Source organism: Postia placenta (assembly GCF_002117355.1).
Source record: "Postia placenta MAD-698-R-SB12 unplaced genomic scaffold POSPLAscaffold_13, whole genome shotgun sequence".
NCBI lineage: Eukaryota > Fungi > Basidiomycota > Agaricomycetes > Polyporales > Adustoporiaceae > Rhodonia > Rhodonia placenta.
The window spans coordinates 648,446-667,701 of record NW_020169844.1 but is presented as its reverse complement, the minus strand read 5'-3'; the positions used below and the strand labels follow the sequence as shown (position 1 = coordinate 667,701).

Genomic DNA, 19,256 nt, shown 5'->3' with positions numbered 1-19,256 from the left:
GTCTGCGGTGCTCTGAGCGTCAAGACCATAGTTTCGATTCTCCGTGTCCTGCAATACACCTCACTGAGGAGAATGTCCACCGTGCTCTAAGAACATTTACTAGATGTGAATGGAGACTGCCCGAATGAAACGTTGAGCGCGTCGAAGCTAGTCCACGGATGGACCTTCCAACACGGTGTCCGGGTGCTTCTCATGATTGAGTTTGACGTGTAGATGTCTGCGGATTGCTCTTCGGTACCTCATTGAATCAGCACGAGGTGCAGAAGTGCAGTCCGTGGGTGAGACTCGTCTCTGCAGCCTTTCCTCTGCGTCAACCATGACTACCATGACTGCTGATGTTCCCTCTGGCATTCTTCAGATCGTTCTCAACATTCAAAACGGGGAGCTTGACCGCCTTCGGCGCCGACTCGAGGCCGCAGAAGTATGTTATTCTTCCCGTGCCTGCATCTGGTTCTGCATTGACGTCTGAGCTGTTGGGAAGGCGTCAAATGAAGAGCTGACCGCTGAGATAGCACGCATACGCATGCAACTTCAGAATGTCAATGCGCTCGGCTCAGGCCTCCAACCTGTGCAGACCACTGGTGGTTTGTTCCTATCTGCAAGTCCTCAAGATGGACCCGTCGACGACGCACCGATCACTTTCTGTCTGGAGCGAAATCCCAAGGAATATTTGAAAGCTGCCAAAGTAGTGAGCGTTGAGTCCTGCCTGTACTTCTGTCTCACTGATGCCACTACTAGTCGTGGTAAGTGAAGACATTTCGTTGTACGCTCTGTGCGCCGATTTCATCTGCGCTACGCATGATAGCGGAGCGATGACTATCGTCAAGTTACGAGACGACGTGGTCTGGGGGGAGTTTCCTTCTTCAGGATTCCTTGTGCGACCGACCCGTATCCGGACGAAGAAGGGGAACTGGAACAAGGTGCAGAACAAGAAGCTGCTTAGAGACAAAATGGAATTTGTCGCATACAACGGGTTTGAGTGGAAATATCTTGGCACCTTCACATCGGCCAACGCCGACTCGGAGGAATTGTCAAGGGAAGCTTTCATAGCTCTTCCCGATCAGGTGAGCTGCTGTCTCTTCAAGTCATACAACACACATCGATGGGCGTGTGTCCCCTGAATGTAGACTCGCGAACAACTGATTCGCCTGTCCGGTCATAAGAGGCATCGCACGGAGGTGAAACCGATGTACGAAAGCGGAGAGATGGTGGGAATGAAGTTCAGTTTCAGGCGGATTGGGTTCAATCATGCTTTGGGGGAAATGCTCCGTGGAGTTGGAAAAGTACGTTCGGCGGGCGCGATGTCAACGCCGGGCTTCCAGGCGGCTCCTCAAGCCGAGGATAGCGATGATTCGTCCTCCTCGGTCTGAAGATTACGCAGAGACCTGTGCGTTCTAAGCGTCATCCTCTCGTGCTTTGTCCCGGAGTCCTTGGGTTTCCTCCACATGTGAAAGCTGTCCGCGGTTTAACTAGTGCTGTGTTCCGAGTATCGAGCATGTCCTCGTGGGAAGCGGCTCCTGAAGATCAGGAAGAGCGTAGGGTAGGGTGCATGTCAATGTAGATAGATGGGTGGTGTAATACCTTAGTGCATCGGGGTTCGACATGCCGATGTCGACGGATTTTGATCTTAGGTTGCATTGCAATTGCGCGAGACGGAGCCTCAGTTGGCCTGTCAAATCATGTGTGCTCATCTCTGTGGCCGAGAGAAAGCTAGAGCGGCAACACGGACATCATTCTCAGAGAAGAACCGCTCTTCCTTCGTCGTTCAGATGCCACCAATTCCAACTCAGCGAGAGGACTCTGAGGAGACCAATGAACCGACTTGAAAGCCGCATGGTGCTACGACTACAACAAAGCGAGTCTCGTATAAATACATTATTGGTTGGTACATGGTACATGCCTACGCAGAAAGGAGAGCGGCGTCCCCTAGCCAAGAATTGAACTCGGCAGCTAACTCCATGGTGAGAGGGTCCGGGTTTAGGAAACGATGGACTGTCGACTCCAAACCAGCTAAGAAATCGAGCATGAGGTGTCGTACATAGATTGTTCCATGAAGGAGAGCAAGGGCGGCAAGACATTGAAGCCCGAGATCGGCTATTCGATTATATTCTTCTTCCGGGAGGTTGTCGAGCTTGAACTTGTTGACCGAGGCCACAATCTCGACGAGGAGGCGGCCAAGGATATAGCACAGAAGCAGCTGGATTATGAGCGGCGAGTCCATCAAGAGTACTCGGACTACCCAGAGCATGACGCCGCCCAGTTCGCGTGCGGGCCTCGAGACACAGAAAGACTAAGTTTCGTTCTCTGGCGCAGGGTCTTACGTTCGGCGCTGCGAAACTCACCAAGGGAAGAAACAGAACTTTACTCATCCTGACGGCTATGTCGATACAGTGAACAGCACCGATAACCACTGTTGGGAGAGCTTGCACTGCCAGCCAGATTTTATGTGGCGTGATGAACTTGCATGCGAATAGCCACAAGAGCCGCATTGACAGCGATATCAGCGAAGAGAAGGTGTGATACACAGCATTGGTTGTGATGGTGAAGGCGTAGGCACCCAAGGACGCTGCCAATTCCATGTCGAGCAAGACTTGGAGGTAACCTGTACGAGGTGTCGTGGAATTAGACACTGGTTGTGGTTGGTGACCTACAAGCCTGCTAGTGACTATAGCTGAGAAGAATCGTTCTTGAGAGCTGCAGTTCAATAGCACGGCGAAACTAAGCGACAGATAGTCTCCCAAGGTGAAGTCTACGTCCAGACTATCCAGCAAATAGGTTTGCGTTTGGACGTGAGAATGAGTGTATGTATATGTAGAAGTGATAGTGTGTACCAGAAGATGAACACATATCTGTTCGTTCTGACATTGTGATCACGGCCGTCGGCGCTTGTTCGGCGCTTGTAGGAGCATCCAGCCTCAAAACCAACATCCAAGCGGCTCAAATAACCATAGCCGAAGCCACTTGGTGATGCGAACCACTCGGGCGATAACAGCTCTCAACGTTCGACGGCGTCATGTCAAGGGATCCCCCCACAGCAATCATGCTGATTTTATTTATTTACTGGCTACTAACACCGAGGTGACTCCAAGGCGTTGCTCGAAATGATATGAGCTAATTGTCAACAACGACAGGGTCTTTGAGTGGTTCCATGCCGGATGTGTTTTATTCTTCGACAGGTTTGCCGCACTCCATGGACCATTAGGTATGTGATGTTCCACACCATTTGGAAGCGTGATCAAACATTCGCTCAGGATCACATTTCGGCCTTGTTCATCATTTTCCCTGAGAATGGAACTGTCCAAGGCGGTCATCCCGATTTATCGTTGAGTGTTTCAACCTGGCCTTCTCGTATATTGCGGTCCCGACCCCCAATCGTCTATGCATACCGCAGAATCTCGAGGACGCAAAGAAACCAGAACTATGCGACTATCAGGCTCAGATTTTCGGCCCGCCTACAGATATCTCTAATGTACTGCGTGCCAGTAACAAAGTCAGATCGGGAAACAAAAGAACATATTGTCGGCTTGTAAGCAAAGTAAAATCGAGCAACAAATTCACGGCAGGCGTGTCGACTGCTGGCCTGTTCATGAATAATCCCACACAAATTCCACTGTGGTTCTCATGTCCGGTATGTCCAGGCACCAAAGGCGAGATAGGGTCCTTGAATGTGTTCGCTTTTAGCGAGGATTCCATCCGGCAAGGTTATGCCACTTCGCCGCTAAGAAAGGGATTTGTCTGATAAGGCAGCGGCACAGATGTTTTGACAGATCTCTTGCCGACACAGCCTCGGATATCCTCTAGGATTGGTAAATAAATCATGCTATAAGGTGACATCTATCTGCCTTCTACGGTCCCTCGGTGATCACGCCTCCGCTGCATCTTCAATGAGTTTGAACGCGCAACTGAACAGTACTATCGGTTGTAGCCTCATCGGCAGCATTATCGGCACCTTGTGAGTGAGATAATAGAATGCTGTATACATTGATTCAAAAGTCCCAAAGTCTGTATGGCATTACCTGTGCCCAAACATTGTATTACATGCGGTGGTATTCACTGGACCGCATATGGTTGAAACTCTTCGTACGTGCTTGAATCCATTACTAGAAACCATTTTGTCTGAGCACCATAATTGTTCTCAGGTTGCATTACTATGGTATGTACTCGAGTGTTCTGCATATATGACCTCTCCCCAAGAACACTTCTAGGTCATTGGACACAGCTAGAACGATCACAGAAATTTGGGTGAGGATTCGTGATATTCAACCGGAGCTTTCTACGTAAAAATATTGAAACTCAGCTCAGTGTATCTGGATCTGGAACGTAACAAACCACTCCAATCCTTTCGCCCTTCTCACAGTTGAAAGGCGCGTCATCCCATCCTGACGTCGATTCGTGCATTCACGGATATCTGTTAGGAGCTTCCTGGTATGCCATCAACAAGCGCATGCTTACCGACTTTTTGCTGATATTTCCGCTGAAGGCCGACTTTTTCCTTGAGGTAAGCCAACGTGTAAATATAGGAGCCGCACGTTGACGATCTGACGATGAATAGGGTGTAACTATATTAATTGTGCAAATGTGTGTGAATTTTCAACTGCCTGTGGAATTGAAATATATAAGATCCCGTCGACAGGTATTTCATTTATTGCATCTGGAGAGGTGAGCTGTGTAAATATCAGATCTTCTATTTGCTTACTGCATCTGAGAAGTTGCTGAACACCGGCAATATCAATTGCTTTTGACTATGACGGTGGTACGTCTCGAACGGTAATGCTGTGCATAGATACCGAATCGAAAGGATTTACTAGGGACTCATGTGCCTTATATCCTTTGGTTTGTCGCTATATTAATACCTATCATCGATCTGATCCTCATATCCAATAGGCTTCTGTATCGGTATGCAGGGTGTACCTGTATATCGCATTGGAAGCAGCTGACATATGACCGACCATGAATGGCAGCAACCATCTGTAATCTGTGAGTTAATTCAATCATATAGTTTTGATTGCCGCATGCTCACAAGACCTCCGCAGTGAGAAGAACTCCAACATCGCGGTTGCTATCCAGAACGCTGCAGTTCGTCCGGTATACTAACATAATGGTTTGATCATAACTCGCAACCGTCCAGGTCCCTGGCTGTACACACATATTGATGGCTGGAGTTGCGGATGTCTACATCGCAGTCTCTTTATCGTTGATACTGCACAGGAAGAGAACTGGATTCCACGGGTATGCCTGATTTTACCTTTCATTCGCAATGCATGCAGCTTAGCTGATGGGATGCCCAGCACAGACCACATGATAATGTCGCTTGTCCTCTACATAATACACCGCGGAATTGTTGTCGCGTAAGTCGTCAGTATAGACTGGCGCTGTTTCGAAGTTGACCTGCATCAAGTCTTGTCCAGCTACTCGAGTTCGCTACGGCAAGAGATCTAATTTGAGAACCACATGTATGCGTTGCTGACAAGGTTATAGTTCCTTGGCACTTTGCATGCGAGCCCGTTCGAATTGGTCTGGCTAGCTTTATACTACCCGGGAAGTAAACGTGAGTTAGCGTGTAAGGATCTACCATGACGCCTGAGGATTATCTTCTGCAGTTTATGTGAACTCTCTCTTCGCATTGTGAGTGCTAAATGCCGACGTGGAAACTGCGTTCTCATGACCATGTCTTCAATGCGAAGGCTCAACATGCGCAACCACTTCAAGTCGGATAGACCCGGCGGATACGTTGGAGACAATGTATTACTTAGTATCAATCAAGGAGGACAAGCAGGATACCGTCAGAATTCATACGCTATGCAGGTTCAAGTCGAGACAACTACGACAGCCGAAACGCGCTAAGAAGGTCAGGTTCATGCTCGCAGACCAATGTCCAATCACTAATTACTGTTTGCGATGAAGCGGAGTGGGCGGTACACGATGCTTACAATCAGGTTTCGTGGTGTGCTGAGACCACATGTACATTTGCCACTCTAGCAGTTCGCAGGGGTGTTTCAATGTTCTCAAGCTACAGCTTTCGCTGAAAATGAAGCACGCACAATAGGATGACGTGTTTGTAAATAACTGTCATCGATACACCCCCGGAGACCGTTACGTATCTCGCGGACTCAAAACCGGAAGGGGTTTGGTGTCGGATGCGCCAGCATCGTCGGCCGTCATCTACTTGGACTCTTGGCGGCGGTGTACAGACCTTCCGGCCTGCTAGTTCTTTGAATTCGACAAGCTAGCGTGGAGCATACAGCACGCAAAAGGCCGCGCGTTTGTCCGGACTCAAAGATTGGGCGACCTGCCACCTGAACGACGGGAGGACAGTGACAAAATAAAGTTTGATCTGCATACGGAAACGTCCGAGGCGCTCTTGAGGAGACGCTATGATAAGTCTTTAATCCTTGACAACTTCCAACCTCTTCCACTTACGGTCAATCAACAGACTAAGGCATACTGGCTATTCGACTCAGTTTAACCCACACGCTTGCGTAGCTCGCGCGCGGAATGTTTGTAGATAAGAATATTGTCACTCAATCCACGACCTGCCGGCCCAGGCTCGAGCCTTATACGTGCCTATAGCTTACCCATACCCAATTATTCATCTTCGATATGATGCATCAGGTACTATGATAGCGGATGCTGTCTATGACAGCAAACCTCATCACGATAGACCTTCGCAAAAATTGCAGATAGGCGGCATGGAGCATAGCGGCGCTCGGCGCTCGGGGACGCGCCCTGTCAATATTCGTCAAAATCTACTCCATTACCCTCTGCTTCCGGGTGAAATGGCAGACAGCGATGAACTCTGCACCCCACGGCGCGACGCCAGTAGCTTCCTCAATCTGACCATCAGTAGCCAGACATCTGCACCACTGCCGATGCCTGCCGTAAGTTTCTGCCCCACATTGCCCCCCAAAAATCTGTGAGAGGAGGCCCGTCGTTATTAGTTTTGCTGGAATATAAAGCTATACAAAGGCGAGGACGTCGCCTCTCTCAGATACCACATCCGCCTACCGTACTAGGTCTACTCTTTCATCTGCCTTAATCCGCTTATTGTGAGTTATGACCAACCCTGCCACGTTGCTCAACAATACGGTCGGCGCGTATTTTATTGGATGCATAATCAGTTCCACGTACGTACACTCACTCTCAAGCGTCAGACTAATCCAATAAATTTCAGGCTCTATGGATTGTCACTCGCACATACAGTTTTCACCATTACCCCAAGGATCACGTATCTTTGAAATGCTTTGTAAGCCAAATGTTATATGAAGGCGTACATCAGGCTTAAGGCTGCGTCAAAGGTTGCCTTTCTCTGGTGAAGTGAGTCCTAAATCCTACGATTCAGTACTACTACGGGAATGAAGCGAAATGCTTTATGTTATGAGCTTTCTGGATACGATCAAAATGGTGTCAATTGCAGTGGCTAGTATCGTTCCCCATTTGACATGACACTTGATGCGCCATAGCATAACGATATTCCATCAGGTCTCGTGGGTGGAAAACGTAACACACCACGAAGACTTTCTGCGCAATGTGGCAATCTCTCCGTGAGTCTGGTATGTACGTCTGCGTGCATGAGTACAGATGATCATGGAAACGGACAGTGCGTTCATGGTAGTGTCTACTGAATGTCAAGCTCACGATTTCTGGTTGTCTGGGCTCTTGGAGTGAGTCCGTAACTCTGTCAGCGCATTATGGTCGCACTCATGTCCCGGCAGGGGTTCATAATTGCAGTAGTGCAACAGCCAGTACGTGATAACAGCACGAGTCCACAAAATTTACTGCCTCACAGATACTGCATCCGTAAACGTTAATCAATACTCTGAACTTTGAGGAGGACAGAGCTGACCACAGAGCTCTCGCAGTCCTGCCGCAAAAATGGTATCGATTGCCTCTGACAATACACACGGTATGATTTGGTGCTTTTTGTGCCATTGCAAGCCGTTCTCATGTGCTCTCATAGTCAATCATATCTTTGAGAGCCTTCGGTAATCTGCTTTTTCGTCGTCTTTCTGCACTGCGTGCTCAAGAAAGTTTCCTTTAGCAAATTGCATGGGTATTTACTTCGCTGCAGTATGTATTTGCGTTTGCTTTGTAGGAGGGCGATCTGGCCAAGATCGCGAGTGAGACGGACGACCGCTTGGCGCGGCTGTGGGAGACATGGATCCGCATGTGTGCGAGGCGAACACGGGCGACCAGCAGAGCCACTTCCGCACGGGGCTTCTCAAGCTCGCGTTCAGCTATGCGCGTCTGTCGGTGCTGCCGGTGGGCTTCCAGTATTCCTTCGGAAAGGCGGCTGCGACGGATGAGGGGCCGTTCCTCTGGCGGGTAGGTTCCGGTTAGACTTCTGTGTGAATGACAGAAGCTGATACCCCCCCCCCCTCTGTAGTGCCTTTGGGCCGCAACAGATACTGTCAAAGCTGTCGTCGAGGATATCGCGATACCTAGCCAAAGTAAGGTGGAATGGTGGGGAAGACGTATTCTTAGCTGACGTCCGACCAGAAATCTACCTCCGGCACGGCCCAGAAGCCCAGTGTGTCTTTGTCACGTTCGCCTCGGCCTTCTTGGTCAAGGTAAATCACGAAGCGCTAGCGTTGTGCCGTGCAGACACTGAATCATGCAATCGACAGCTCCTGCAACCCAAGTACGCGCAGCACCTTTCTCGCGAACGGCGCGTCGAGATCAGAGATCTCGTCCAACGGGTGATCGACCTCTTGAGCTCGCCAGAAGTGGCCATCGATGACCGCCACGGCCCCAAGCTTTACTCCCGCTTTCTGCAAGGGCTGCTGGCCACTCCCATGGCAAGGGTAGACCAGTCGCCAGCATCCGTCAGGTCGCCTCGGCGCGTGCCCTCAAAACAGTCATCGGCACGGTCCTCGCCATCGCAGGCGCCTGGCACGCTCTCTGCGCGCCAATCGCTGTCTCCTCCGCCGGCGACGTCGAGCGCCGCCTCCAGTCCGAAACCGGACACGCCTCCGCCACCATCTGCATTACTTCAGCTCCAGCAAGCTCAGATCGCTGCTGGGGCGCCACAGTACGCAGCGCAGCCGACAGCCACGTCTGACCTGGACATTCCGGGCTTCTTCTCTCCGCCTCTCTTCTACGACTCGGAGCTTCTGCAGTCGATGCAGTCGATCACGGACTGGCCAGATATGGTGTTGCCCGGTACGTCCATGACTGGTGCATGCATATGGGCATTTCAAACTCAAACCAATGTTCGTACAGGCTTCAACTGGATGGGGTCTATGCAGCAAACCGACTTCAACACGAACATTAGATACGACCAGCCCATGGTCGGTTTCACCCATTCAGGTTAGTTTGTGCTGTCCGTTCTCTTCTCAAGTATTCCCTTCTACTGTATCAGCCTGCGATCCAGACTAGTGGCGCATCCTATTTCCCATTGTTTCGTATCGCGTAGCGTGTATCTTTAGACTATTATTTTTACAATGATCCTGGATCATGCAAATCTGGCACAAAGCGCATCTCAGGCAAGCCGAGAAAGTTCCACCACACGATTAATCCAACTCTGCCGCACAGGGAAGATTGCACACATCTCAAGATAAGTCACACATAGCGTCTCGAGTAAGTATCAAGGCGCGCGAGGCATTTGTAAACAGCGGAGATGGACTAGTGTAGAATGAGACACGGAGGACACCATAAAATGACGTTGATGCTACAGGGAAGAGATATAATGTCCATACAAAAAGAAAGATCGCTCCTTGAGTAATGAGATGGGTATAAGATAATCTAGGGCTATAAGTGGTCTGCGGCGCATGATATTTGACGGCCGGGAATAATCAACCTCGAGGAGGGCGGCTCGAAGGGATGTCTTGTAGGAATTGGACACAAGATGAAGGTGGGTGAGGATTGGTTTCTAGGAGATGTGATTCACTGAATGGCGGTGGGGGTATCGGATTCCTCGTGTGATTCCTGAAGCGAGTCGAGTGCCTCATGGAACACCATTGACCGAGAGACTTGCTTGCCCTTGCCTCGCTTGCCAGAAATGACGCGGACAGGCACATTGAATAGCGATTGTTCCACAGTCATAGAAGGTCCGCGAGAGATTCTGGGAGCGTCAGAGGAGGGAGGGGGAAGCATACGGACACGAGCTGCAGGCAGTTTGGAGGAGGAGGAGGATGATTCGTTGGAGCGGATCAAGGGTTTCCAGTGGTCGTCGGACGGAGGGAGGATGGGGGATCTAGGAGGAAGCAGACCAGGCTTCGTGGATGGGCTTGCATTGTGAACCACAATCGATGTGATCCTTGGCGGAGGCGGGGGAGGGGCGACGGGAGAGACGGGAGAGACGGGAGAGACGGGAGAGACGGGAGCGACAGCCTGCAAAAGGTTAATATAATGAATACATTAATACAGGGATGAGAGCTCACCGGTACTCTGGGTCGGCGGGGTGGGGGTGCCAGTACGCCTCGGACCGCAGCGAGTCCCGCTCGCGCGATGACAGGCCTCTGCCGGAGAGGCGGCTGACCACGGTTGAATCAGCGTCGTCCGTCCAGCACGATAAAGAACAAACACGTACCTGTGCGGCCTTTGGGGCAGACGCAGACGTAGTAGGCGCATCACTATCAGCTGTCGCTCCGCTCGATTCTGTGACATTGGGGGCGTCGCCCTTCCTTCGTCGCTTCCGTCTCCGCGTCCTTGGGATGTACATTGGCTCGACGCTCGCGCCGGATGTCTTGCGCGCAACGCCACTATTCATCACGTCGTAGAGCCGCTCTCGTGCGACCGACCGCGGTACCGGATCGTTCTCCTCGGCCGCGTCTGGGAACGCGAGTGGCTCGTTCCATCCGACGTGCGTATCGACGATGCCTTCTTGGAGTGTGCCATTCTTGAAGTACGGCATAGGACGGTACCTCGTCGGATCTGGAGATGCAGACTGAGATGGCTTGCTATCCTGAATATCCTGCGAGGCCCGAATGCGCAGGTATAGATCGATGGCCCATGCCCATGACTTGCTTGGCTGTTTAGATGGCTGCGCGACGGGCGACTTGATAGCAGGTAGCGAGGAGAGGGAGAAGGCGGGGAGAAGAGGCGACGGTAACGGTGCCGTGGGAGGAGCAGGGGAAGTTGCGGGAGGGACGGTCATGTGAACATCATCTTCGACTGGGGACGGGGACACTTGAATGTCTTCTACAACGTTAGAGGGCATCGACGGGGACGAGAGTACCGGACTCTGCTGCCCACACGCGTCGACACTCTGGCAATCTATATCAGCATGGCATTCAATGTTACGAGCAAGGACACCAACCTCGAGGACCGAGGGAACTAGTTTAAGCTCGGCCATAAACTCGTAGAAAGAATTAAAGCATCCAAGTGTTTCGTCGTCCTTTGAGATCGATGAAGGCAAGACGACGTCCTTGACGAGTCCCAGGAGAAAGTCGGTCACGTCAGTGAAGACAAACATGAAGAACTCGACGGGGTCTGGGGTGTACTCGAGGTCGACGTAGTAGCCCTCGGGGGTCTCGGGAGTCTCCGATGTGGTGATATGCGGCGTTGAAGGCTGCAATGACTCATGAGTACGATGCTTGATGAGGATGTACTAGCTATTACCTTGGGCGTGTCCGGCATAGCTGGGTTGAACGGAGAGGCTCTAGGCCCCGCTTCGACGTTCAGTTGCTTCCGGATCTTGGATGGCACCCTGTGCTTCATGAGGAACGCGACAGCGACCACAGGCATGATGAGGAGAATGGTGATGAGATCAAACAAGGTGATGCCCTCGAGTGGGAGTGTGGAGGGCATCGTGAAGACGTCGACGGTCGAGGCAGGTTGCGTCGTGATGAGCGTCCATGGTAAGGGCCGGGATGTGTTGACAACGTCGACGAGCGGTGCGAACAACGACGTATCACGGCCCTTGACGTGCGGGCTTGACGGTGCTGAGGCCGCAGGGAGAACGATGTCGGGCGCCATGAACACATCCCAGACGGCGGGGCAGACCATGTTGTCCAGGTTCATTGACACATTGCCCACGAGAACCGGTACGTAGATAACGTCGACGCGACCACAGTCTCGGAGGGCTGTCTGGGGAGGGGTGTCGAACAACCGGAACGTGCTCGACACCGCCGAGTCGACGACTGTCCGACTGAAAGGCAGTAAGCCCAAGCAGATGTAGAATGGAAGCGAAGACATACACGAGATAGTCCGTGCGGTCGCGAGCAACGACGACACCGGTGACGACGCCATCAATGAGCACGTCGATGCCGTGCACGTCGAGCAGGTTGGGCCCGTGCAGCGCCGCTAGGAGCGCCAGGAGACCGGTAAAGATGAGCTGAATTGGGATGAGCATATTGCGAGAGGATGCGGGGTGGTGATAGTGCTGGAGAGAGAGAGGAAAGTCGAACATGGCCGACTTTATGTCGCGCCGCCAGCGTATGTAAGCGACGCTCATTCGTCCCCTCCGCCATGTTCGACTTTCTGTCAAACGCGTCCTCGTCGTCCTGCCTTTTGTGGACGATCGCAACCTATGACGTCGTGGCGGCCTTCGATCGAGGTGCGCGGAAAGAAGGGGTACACTGTGGATCGCTCTTTGACACGGTGGCATTTTGGGCCATGCTTTCGTAAAAGGACCAACGTGCCCTGGCTACAGCCATTGAGTGGATCTGGTGCGAGCACTCCGCCCCATCTTCGTTATCAAAGGAATCAGCATATATCTCGAGACATCCAGCACAACGAGACAACATACCTGCATCTATAAATCGCGACTAGATAATCACATCTTCCAGGAATCGAAAAACTCGCAGCCGTTTGCGTATGAAGTACAGCGGGATCGAATAGCTGCAAACATAAGAGTGTTCGCTCGACTCCTCGCTTCTTTAGAAAACACCGTATGAGAAGAACACGGCACCATGCATCTCGGTCCTTAGTTGCAATTGAGCCGACAGTTAAATATGGTCATAAACTCCCGGCTTGCTGCTCGCATGGCCCATTTCCCGTCCGTTCAGGGATGGACAGTATCGTAGGTGACTGGAGACGCAGCGATGCCTCTCTCAGAGATGTACTCACTGGGCTAGCCGACCACCTGCACCCATATTTGTTTACAGTGCGGCCTCAGCGACCTTGCATGAGCGAGGAAGGACATCCATGAGATCTTTAAGCGCGTTTTAGCGAGAACCGAATGCGGTACCTGTGCCTCTCCAAATATTGAAGATCTACCAATACTGATATTTATGAGGGTAAAAATGTATTCCACGAGCTTGAAAGACGACCGTACCATCACTATTCAGGACATGTAACGTCTTCACAGGTCCAAATACCGTAGTACGCGTTCAAGCCTCAGCTGATGCTCGAGCGAGCGCTAAATGTAGCGTGGGAAGACCTCATCTGACCGGGCAGCAGCTACTACCAGTAAGTAACCCGTTCAAGTGTAGGTGTATTAATATCAAGAGCTGGAATCGAACATTCTGAGGAAGTTGCCAGCGATGGCAGGGCCGAGCACAGAGATCTACTGCAGGTGCGCGAGTCCATTTACCTGTACATGTGTTCATATAGTCATGTGCCCGTGTCTCCTCGAGATACTGTCGAGCCATCTTACACAGTGGTGAGTCACGATAACATGTGCCTTCGATCGCGGATGTTGAGCATCTTGATGCTCGTGCCCTCCTCGATGCTCGTGTATTCTGCGGGCGTATCCTGCCATGCTTTTTGCATCCCGCTTTCCTGATGCCTTATCGAAATCAAAGCACGGGCTCCCTCAAGTAGACACCCCCATTTTTATACGCGTGGTCTTCTCAGCAGCGCAGACAGCGTTCACATAGCAAGAAGGATCCGCGGAACACCGCAATAGCAGCCGGGGGTGGTGGAGAATGCCCCGGCGCTAGATGCCCCGGTGGAAAGGATCAACAATGCACTGGCCGCTGCACAAAGCTCATCGAGGCGCACAAAGCGTACAATCTTATGCTCGTTGTGCAACCTTAAATCAGCGTTAATCTTTTGGGAGCACTATTCACCGCGACATCTCAAAGGTGAGCAACACAGATGCAGGGTCTCAAAAGTAAGCATGCTATCTACGAGTAGAGAATACGGCCGCCAGTTGTGCACGATGCGGAGCACGAGCAGCGGAATGCGGCAATCGAGGCACAGATTGCTCGCCCGGAGACCAACGTTCCCAGTAGGTCTACTCTGGTATGAAGGCTCAGCAGGCCAAGCCCGAGGCCCGGTGCGCACTGCTGATCAACGATAAACTCAGGGTCGATCCGAGCGTCCTTACGAAAATCACGCCGGACAACCGACTCGATGTTTGAGAGCTGCGGGTGCGTAACATGCGTAAACTCAGGGTATGGCTGGCGTCAGCGTAGGTGCTACCTTTACGAAGACGCATATTAGACACTGTTCCGAAAGCGGTAGTACCACTTTCGGAACAGTATCTAATGTGCGTCTTCGTAGTGGTCTTCGCAATGATTCAAATGTTCCGAGGACCGACGGTTACAACGTGTCCGGTAGGGCATCAGTCATCTTCCTTCATATCCCACCACGTCCTAGCAGCGTGTAAAACACGACGTCTCCATTTCTTCGCATAGGTCTGATATCGTGCACATGAGCGATCGCCGCTGTCAATTGAATCTCTCATGATACCGTCCTTCCGAAATCACGAAGTCGGGGTGGACCACAGTCCTGTATGTCCGATAAACCGCATGATGCTGAAATCTCACAGATGCTACGGTGTTGCTGTCGCTCAATTCCCACCATGGTGCAATTCCTCCGCCTTCCTGTCCTTCTTCACGGCCATCGTGAGATAAGAAGCACTCACCGTATGCACTCTATTGATATTAGTGCTATCCAATTCAATGCTGCTTGTCGTGCCCCATCTAGGGTCCAGAGGCGAGATCGTCGACATGCTAGCTTGGAAAGGGCCATCGAAAAGTCGAAGCAGAGTCTTGCTCACTAACGGTCATTGTGTGTGAAGTGCAATAGTGGGCGCCGTGACGGTCATCGGTGAAGGATGCACGCATAGGGGGGATAACGGCGACGAGACGTCCTGCATCGATTGGTTCCATACAATACATAAATAAAATCCCTAGTGAATATCAATAGTCGCATGCGATTCCGTGCGCGAAATAATGGTGGATAGCAATGAGCATTTAATGGCAAAAATAGCTAAGTACCCGACGATGCCTGATTGAAAAGCCATTTCCCAGCGCGGTACATCCCTTCGAAAAGGGAGTAGGTATCGTACGCCACCTTCTCAATCCAAAATTCATCACGACGTCGCGGTCTCCAAGCCCGGTGGACATGCGAGACGCGCTCACGGATTATCTGCCACTGGGAAAGAGCCTCCTCAGCAGTTGGTCTCGATTCAGGCCGCCGACGAGTCATGGACTCGATCAGCGGGAGGAAGAAATCCACGTTTGAAAAAACCTATATCAGGTCTCAGTGATGGCGACTCATTAAACAGCATAGCGCCTACGTCGTAGAGATTGCGACGGAAGAAGTTCCCGATGATGAAGATATCGACCTTGAATGGATCGTACGGAATGTCTGCAGACAGCTCAGGCACTTCCTGATCCCTCCCATATGGTCCGACTGCCAGTTTCGCATGCGTATTTGGCGGGATCTGAACAGATATACCAAAATCGACATAGTAGTATTTGATTGGCATGTCCTTGCGGGAGCGCCAAGGTGCTGGTGTAAATCCATCCGGAAGGGAGAATTTGCGAATAGGATGGAAACCGTTTGGGAACAACGCATCAGCATCCATCATCAGGTTCTTGTACGAACAATCTCTGGAACACCGGAGAATGTCAGCTTGCGCTATTGGCGGCAATAGGACGAGAAAAGGGGTTACCGATGGGCAACGCCGTGCTTGTGCAGAAAGACCAAGCCCTGCAGAGAATGTCACGGCAAGCTCTACGACTGTCATTCGCACTGACCTCTAATAGCTGGGTCGCAAGGTCCAGCAGGTCCCACACAGTCTCAAATGGCGGATCATCCACAAGGCGTAAAAAAGGCATGACCATGTATGACACTGCAGCGTCGTCTTCGTCCTGGAACAGGTCCAGGACACGCACACAGTGATTAGCCGGGTCGTTAAGCAGAGGTGGAGACGAGAGCATTGTAGCGATTCTGGATTCTTGGTCCCCCGTCTTGACTCTCTTGATGTACACGAGCTTCCCGTCACTAATCCTCGTAGCGTCGGTGAGCTCCGGACGTAGCTACAGCCAGTATGATAGGATACGGCTTTTTTCGATGACATACGATGACTCACAGGAAGTAGTATCCCGTCCTCACACTCGATCGGCAATTTGTCCAGTCCTTGCCATGAAGGCACCCATTCAGGTCGGTATCTGGAACGCAACATGTAGCCACGCGACTGGAGGAATTTCTGCCGATCCACCCATTCTAGCTCCAGATTAGAACGCTTTGAGAAGAGGCGATGCGACTCTACGAGCACAGCTCGACGTTCCTCTGGTGTTACAGCCATGCCCGCCAGATGAGAGTCCTCGCTGTGACTGACTGAGAGGAGGTGCGGAGATTCAAGTATGTGGACAAATAGATCAAAATACGGACCCACAGATGAGCACGGCACGGATCACGACTTCAAGGCACTCGTTGATCATGATATCAATCGGGTGATATGTCCAGCTACTAGCAGATCCAACTCGGCAGACTAGATTTGCCATGATTGCAAAAGTCCGTTGACCGTCACGGGCATTTCGGCAGTTGATGTCCCAGTCTAGAAGCCCCGTGAAGCGGCAACGCATTGGCGCATTTGAGCGTATTTAAAGCCTGGCCACCGTAAGTCAACCGTCCGTCGTCTAAGCCTTTCCTATCTGCCACCTCGCAACGCTCTATCTCGACAATGACACCTTGGCCCGGTGCCGTCGCCGACGCTGGCACTGTCGCTGCCCTCGCCACCGGAGCAGTCAGCCTGATCGCTGGGGGCGGGTTGTATGCGATACTGAGACGATACTCGAGCTCCAAGCGACTGGATCATATACGGACGACACTCGCGGATATGACTGTTTTTATAAACGGGATTAACGAAGACGAGCGTCGGCTAGTCGAAGAGCGCTTGGGTCGGCCAGGCTTTATAGAGAATACCAAGACCACTATTCAAAAGTGATCACGTTGTATTTTGCACCCTTTCAGCCGCGCTGACACATTCTGGATGGCAGCGTGGGCATGTTCGTGCCTCAACTATCTTTGATGTTGCAGGATGCTGGTAAATATGCCCAATATGGGCCTGCACGACCAGAATCATGGAACCCCTTGAAATCCCAAATCTGTGCTCACATGGAGGAAATCTCTGAACTTCGTCAGGATCTGATGGTGTGCAGACACCGTTTTGTTATTATTATGAGATGATTAACATCCCAGCAGAACACCACCCAGGCCGTCCGGAAAGAAGCTAGGGAGGCTGTTGCGGGACATAGTACAGACGTTACAAACACCACAACTTCGACTCGGAGTATCATACATAGGCTCTGTAAGTAACCTATCTGGTATCTGCGTGTGAACATTTTATCCACGTCTTTCATCTAGCCGACATGCTGGGAACTTTATCAGAATCACTTTCCTTCGAACTGGCGGAAATCAGCCCCAGCGCCCCAATGCAATTCCCAGACGAATTCCGTCTCCCCGACATTGGTGGGTGAAATGGTGAATGAAGTTGTCAAGTCTTACCACGCACTCCCAGAAGGCGAAGTATCAAATGACGTAGTGAATCCGGAGGTCCCTACCTCGCTGCCTGCTGCTGGTGAGTATCTAAGGCTTTCGAGTACTCCATTGGCTCTGACTACTGGATTTGGACAGGTACGCCCGATGTAGTCTAGTGCTGTATTCACACTATCATGTACATTAGAAGACCTTGCGTGCGCATGCCTTACATTGAGAGATCGACGGATTGTCAAGCGACAACCTTTCGACGTGAACATAAGCGCCCCAGAGCGATGAAACCATCCAGCTCTTCCCGCACCAGACGGAACTCATCTTCTCTGTTGTCAACGTCCCCATTATTTGAGTCATCAGACTCACCCATTCTCGCATTATCGTCGTCCCGTCGCTCCTCCGGAGACATGAAAAAGGTACATGCTTCTATAGCCACCGTCGGTCTCGCGCGTTCACCTTGTCGTGAGCGCCCATGAACAGCTGCACGATGGGTCGGCCGACGTCCATCCGCACTTTCACAATGCGGTGCGGCTGCTTCCCACTGAGCCCCATGGCGGCGAAATGCTTGAGGGAGGGCAGAATCTCTCGAAGACGGCGATTCTGCGCGTCCGTCGTATTGGTGCAGAGCATACCGTACCGCCTCTGAGCGCCCCCACGACGGCACGCGTCGACATCCAGCTAGGCGATGTGGTCCGCACTCCCGAGGACTGATTTCCAGAGACTGAAGTCGGCACATTCCAGGGCGCAGTTTCAGTACCTGCACTCCGGTGAGCAAAGGCCGGGTAGGCCGCTTGAGCACTCTGAGGATTGTGAAGTGTGCCAGAATCACGTATGGTCTCGTAAATGTTGAGCACTCACAGACAGCGCAAATGTTCATATTTTGCATAGACGATGAGCTCGCGGCGCGCTTCACTTTGATGGACATCGTCAAGCCGCCTCCCGCGCCCAGACTATCGCCGCGCAGCTTGACGATGAATGTGAGTCGCCGGTGCCACAAGCCCAACAGAATGTCTCTGGACAGGTTGAGATCGCTGACTGCATTCTGGTGACATTCATGCATCTTCACTGAGAATCGAGGATGTGCATGGCGTATGTGCATGGTGGCGTCGCAGAATACGACCATCACTCTCCATTTCAGATTGACAAAACAAATGCGTTGGGGATCAACATTGGCCAAGAGTGGAATACTCAGCTCAAGCAAAGGCGAAGTGAGGTTCGATGGAAGACGACACCATCCTCGAGGTGCGTAAAAGCCCACCCACATCTATAGCCTCGAAGACGCACGTACGTCAGCTGATGGAAACAGATCGTCCGACATGCGTCTAGATGCTGAGAACAATACATACTGGCGCTACCTCTGTGTAGAGGATGACAAGACCCGACGCAACGGATGGGGCTAGTAAGAGATCTATCGTCGAGCCGGGCTGTTCGTTGCCCATGGGGGCTGAACGATACGTCTCAACTGGTACATTGTGAACTGGACAATGCAAGGACAATCCATCGATTGACGTACTGCATGACCATGTCCAGACCGGTCAACCTTTCATTCGAGTGTGAGACACTCACAAGGCTCTTGAGATACCTATGAACTCGAGGGGTAGGTCCTCCGTATCCATTCATTGTGACAACAGCTACGCTGCTTTCGA

General features: G+C 51.7%; 7 protein-coding genes across 7 annotated transcripts in view; 4 read left to right on the top strand and 3 right to left on the bottom strand.

Moving 5' to 3' along the window:
• POSPLADRAFT_1049107 (hypothetical protein) overlaps nt 1–1,826 on the top strand; it is a gene marked incomplete at both ends in the record, with an annotated part of 5,068 nt that extends 3,242 nt beyond the window's left edge. The window contains 3 exons of the mRNA XM_024479664.1: nt 903–1,064; nt 1,128–1,283; nt 1,632–1,826. Coding sequence (XP_024335737.1) covers nt 903–1,064; nt 1,128–1,283; nt 1,632–1,826 — 513 coding nt within the window. The remainder of the gene's footprint in view (nt 1–902; nt 1,065–1,127; nt 1,284–1,631) is intronic.
• Nucleotides 1,827–2,050: 224 nt separating this feature from the next.
• POSPLADRAFT_1060028 (hypothetical protein) lies at nt 2,051–2,374 on the top strand (the record flags this gene model as incomplete). Its single annotated transcript, XM_024481222.1, has 1 exon — nt 2,051–2,374. One exon carries the CDS (start codon nt 2,051–2,053, stop codon nt 2,372–2,374), a length of 324 nt encoding a protein of 107 aa, XP_024335736.1.
• A 1,676-nt stretch (nt 2,375–4,050) lies between these two features.
• On the bottom strand, nt 4,051–5,394 carry POSPLADRAFT_1151329 (hypothetical protein; the record flags this gene model as incomplete). The annotated part of the gene is made up of 7 exons (XM_024486521.1): nt 4,051–4,116; nt 4,330–4,379; nt 4,453–4,538; nt 4,854–4,911; nt 4,950–4,975; nt 5,021–5,136; nt 5,296–5,394. The coding sequence occupies 7 exons, from the start codon at nt 5,392–5,394 to the stop codon at nt 4,051–4,053; spliced, it is 501 nt and encodes a 166-aa protein (XP_024335735.1).
• A 1,659-nt stretch (nt 5,395–7,053) lies between these two features.
• On the top strand, nt 7,054–9,311 carry POSPLADRAFT_1049102 (hypothetical protein; the record flags this gene model as incomplete). The annotated part of the gene is made up of 12 exons (XM_024479663.1): nt 7,054–7,124; nt 7,266–7,314; nt 7,480–7,541; nt 7,599–7,661; nt 7,713–7,714; nt 8,153–8,322; nt 8,384–8,447; nt 8,497–8,567; nt 8,625–8,801; nt 8,828–9,028; nt 9,117–9,159; nt 9,220–9,311. 12 exons carry the CDS (start codon nt 7,054–7,056, stop codon nt 9,309–9,311), a joined length of 1,065 nt encoding a protein of 354 aa, XP_024335734.1.
• Nucleotides 9,312–9,882: 571 nt separating this feature from the next.
• Nucleotides 9,883–12,292, bottom strand: POSPLADRAFT_1049101 (hypothetical protein; the record flags this gene model as incomplete). Its single annotated transcript, XM_024479662.1, has 6 exons — nt 9,883–10,329; nt 10,380–10,472; nt 10,529–11,206; nt 11,258–11,509; nt 11,560–12,088; nt 12,138–12,292. The coding sequence occupies 6 exons, from the start codon at nt 12,290–12,292 to the stop codon at nt 9,883–9,885; spliced, it is 2,154 nt and encodes a 717-aa protein (XP_024335733.1).
• A 2,807-nt stretch (nt 12,293–15,099) lies between these two features.
• On the bottom strand, nt 15,100–16,423 carry POSPLADRAFT_1151938 (hypothetical protein; the record flags this gene model as incomplete). The annotated part of the gene is made up of 4 exons (XM_024486600.1): nt 15,100–15,360; nt 15,410–15,723; nt 15,854–16,154; nt 16,208–16,423. The coding sequence occupies 4 exons, from the start codon at nt 16,421–16,423 to the stop codon at nt 15,100–15,102; spliced, it is 1,092 nt and encodes a 363-aa protein (XP_024335732.1).
• A 378-nt stretch (nt 16,424–16,801) lies between these two features.
• Nucleotides 16,802–18,321, top strand: POSPLADRAFT_1151427 (hypothetical protein; the record flags this gene model as incomplete). The annotated part of the gene is made up of 7 exons (XM_024486532.1): nt 16,802–17,061; nt 17,118–17,271; nt 17,323–17,382; nt 17,509–17,589; nt 17,620–17,698; nt 18,043–18,069; nt 18,185–18,321. The coding sequence occupies 7 exons, from the start codon at nt 16,802–16,804 to the stop codon at nt 18,319–18,321; spliced, it is 798 nt and encodes a 265-aa protein (XP_024335731.1).
• Nucleotides 18,322–19,256: the final 935 nt, after the last annotated feature.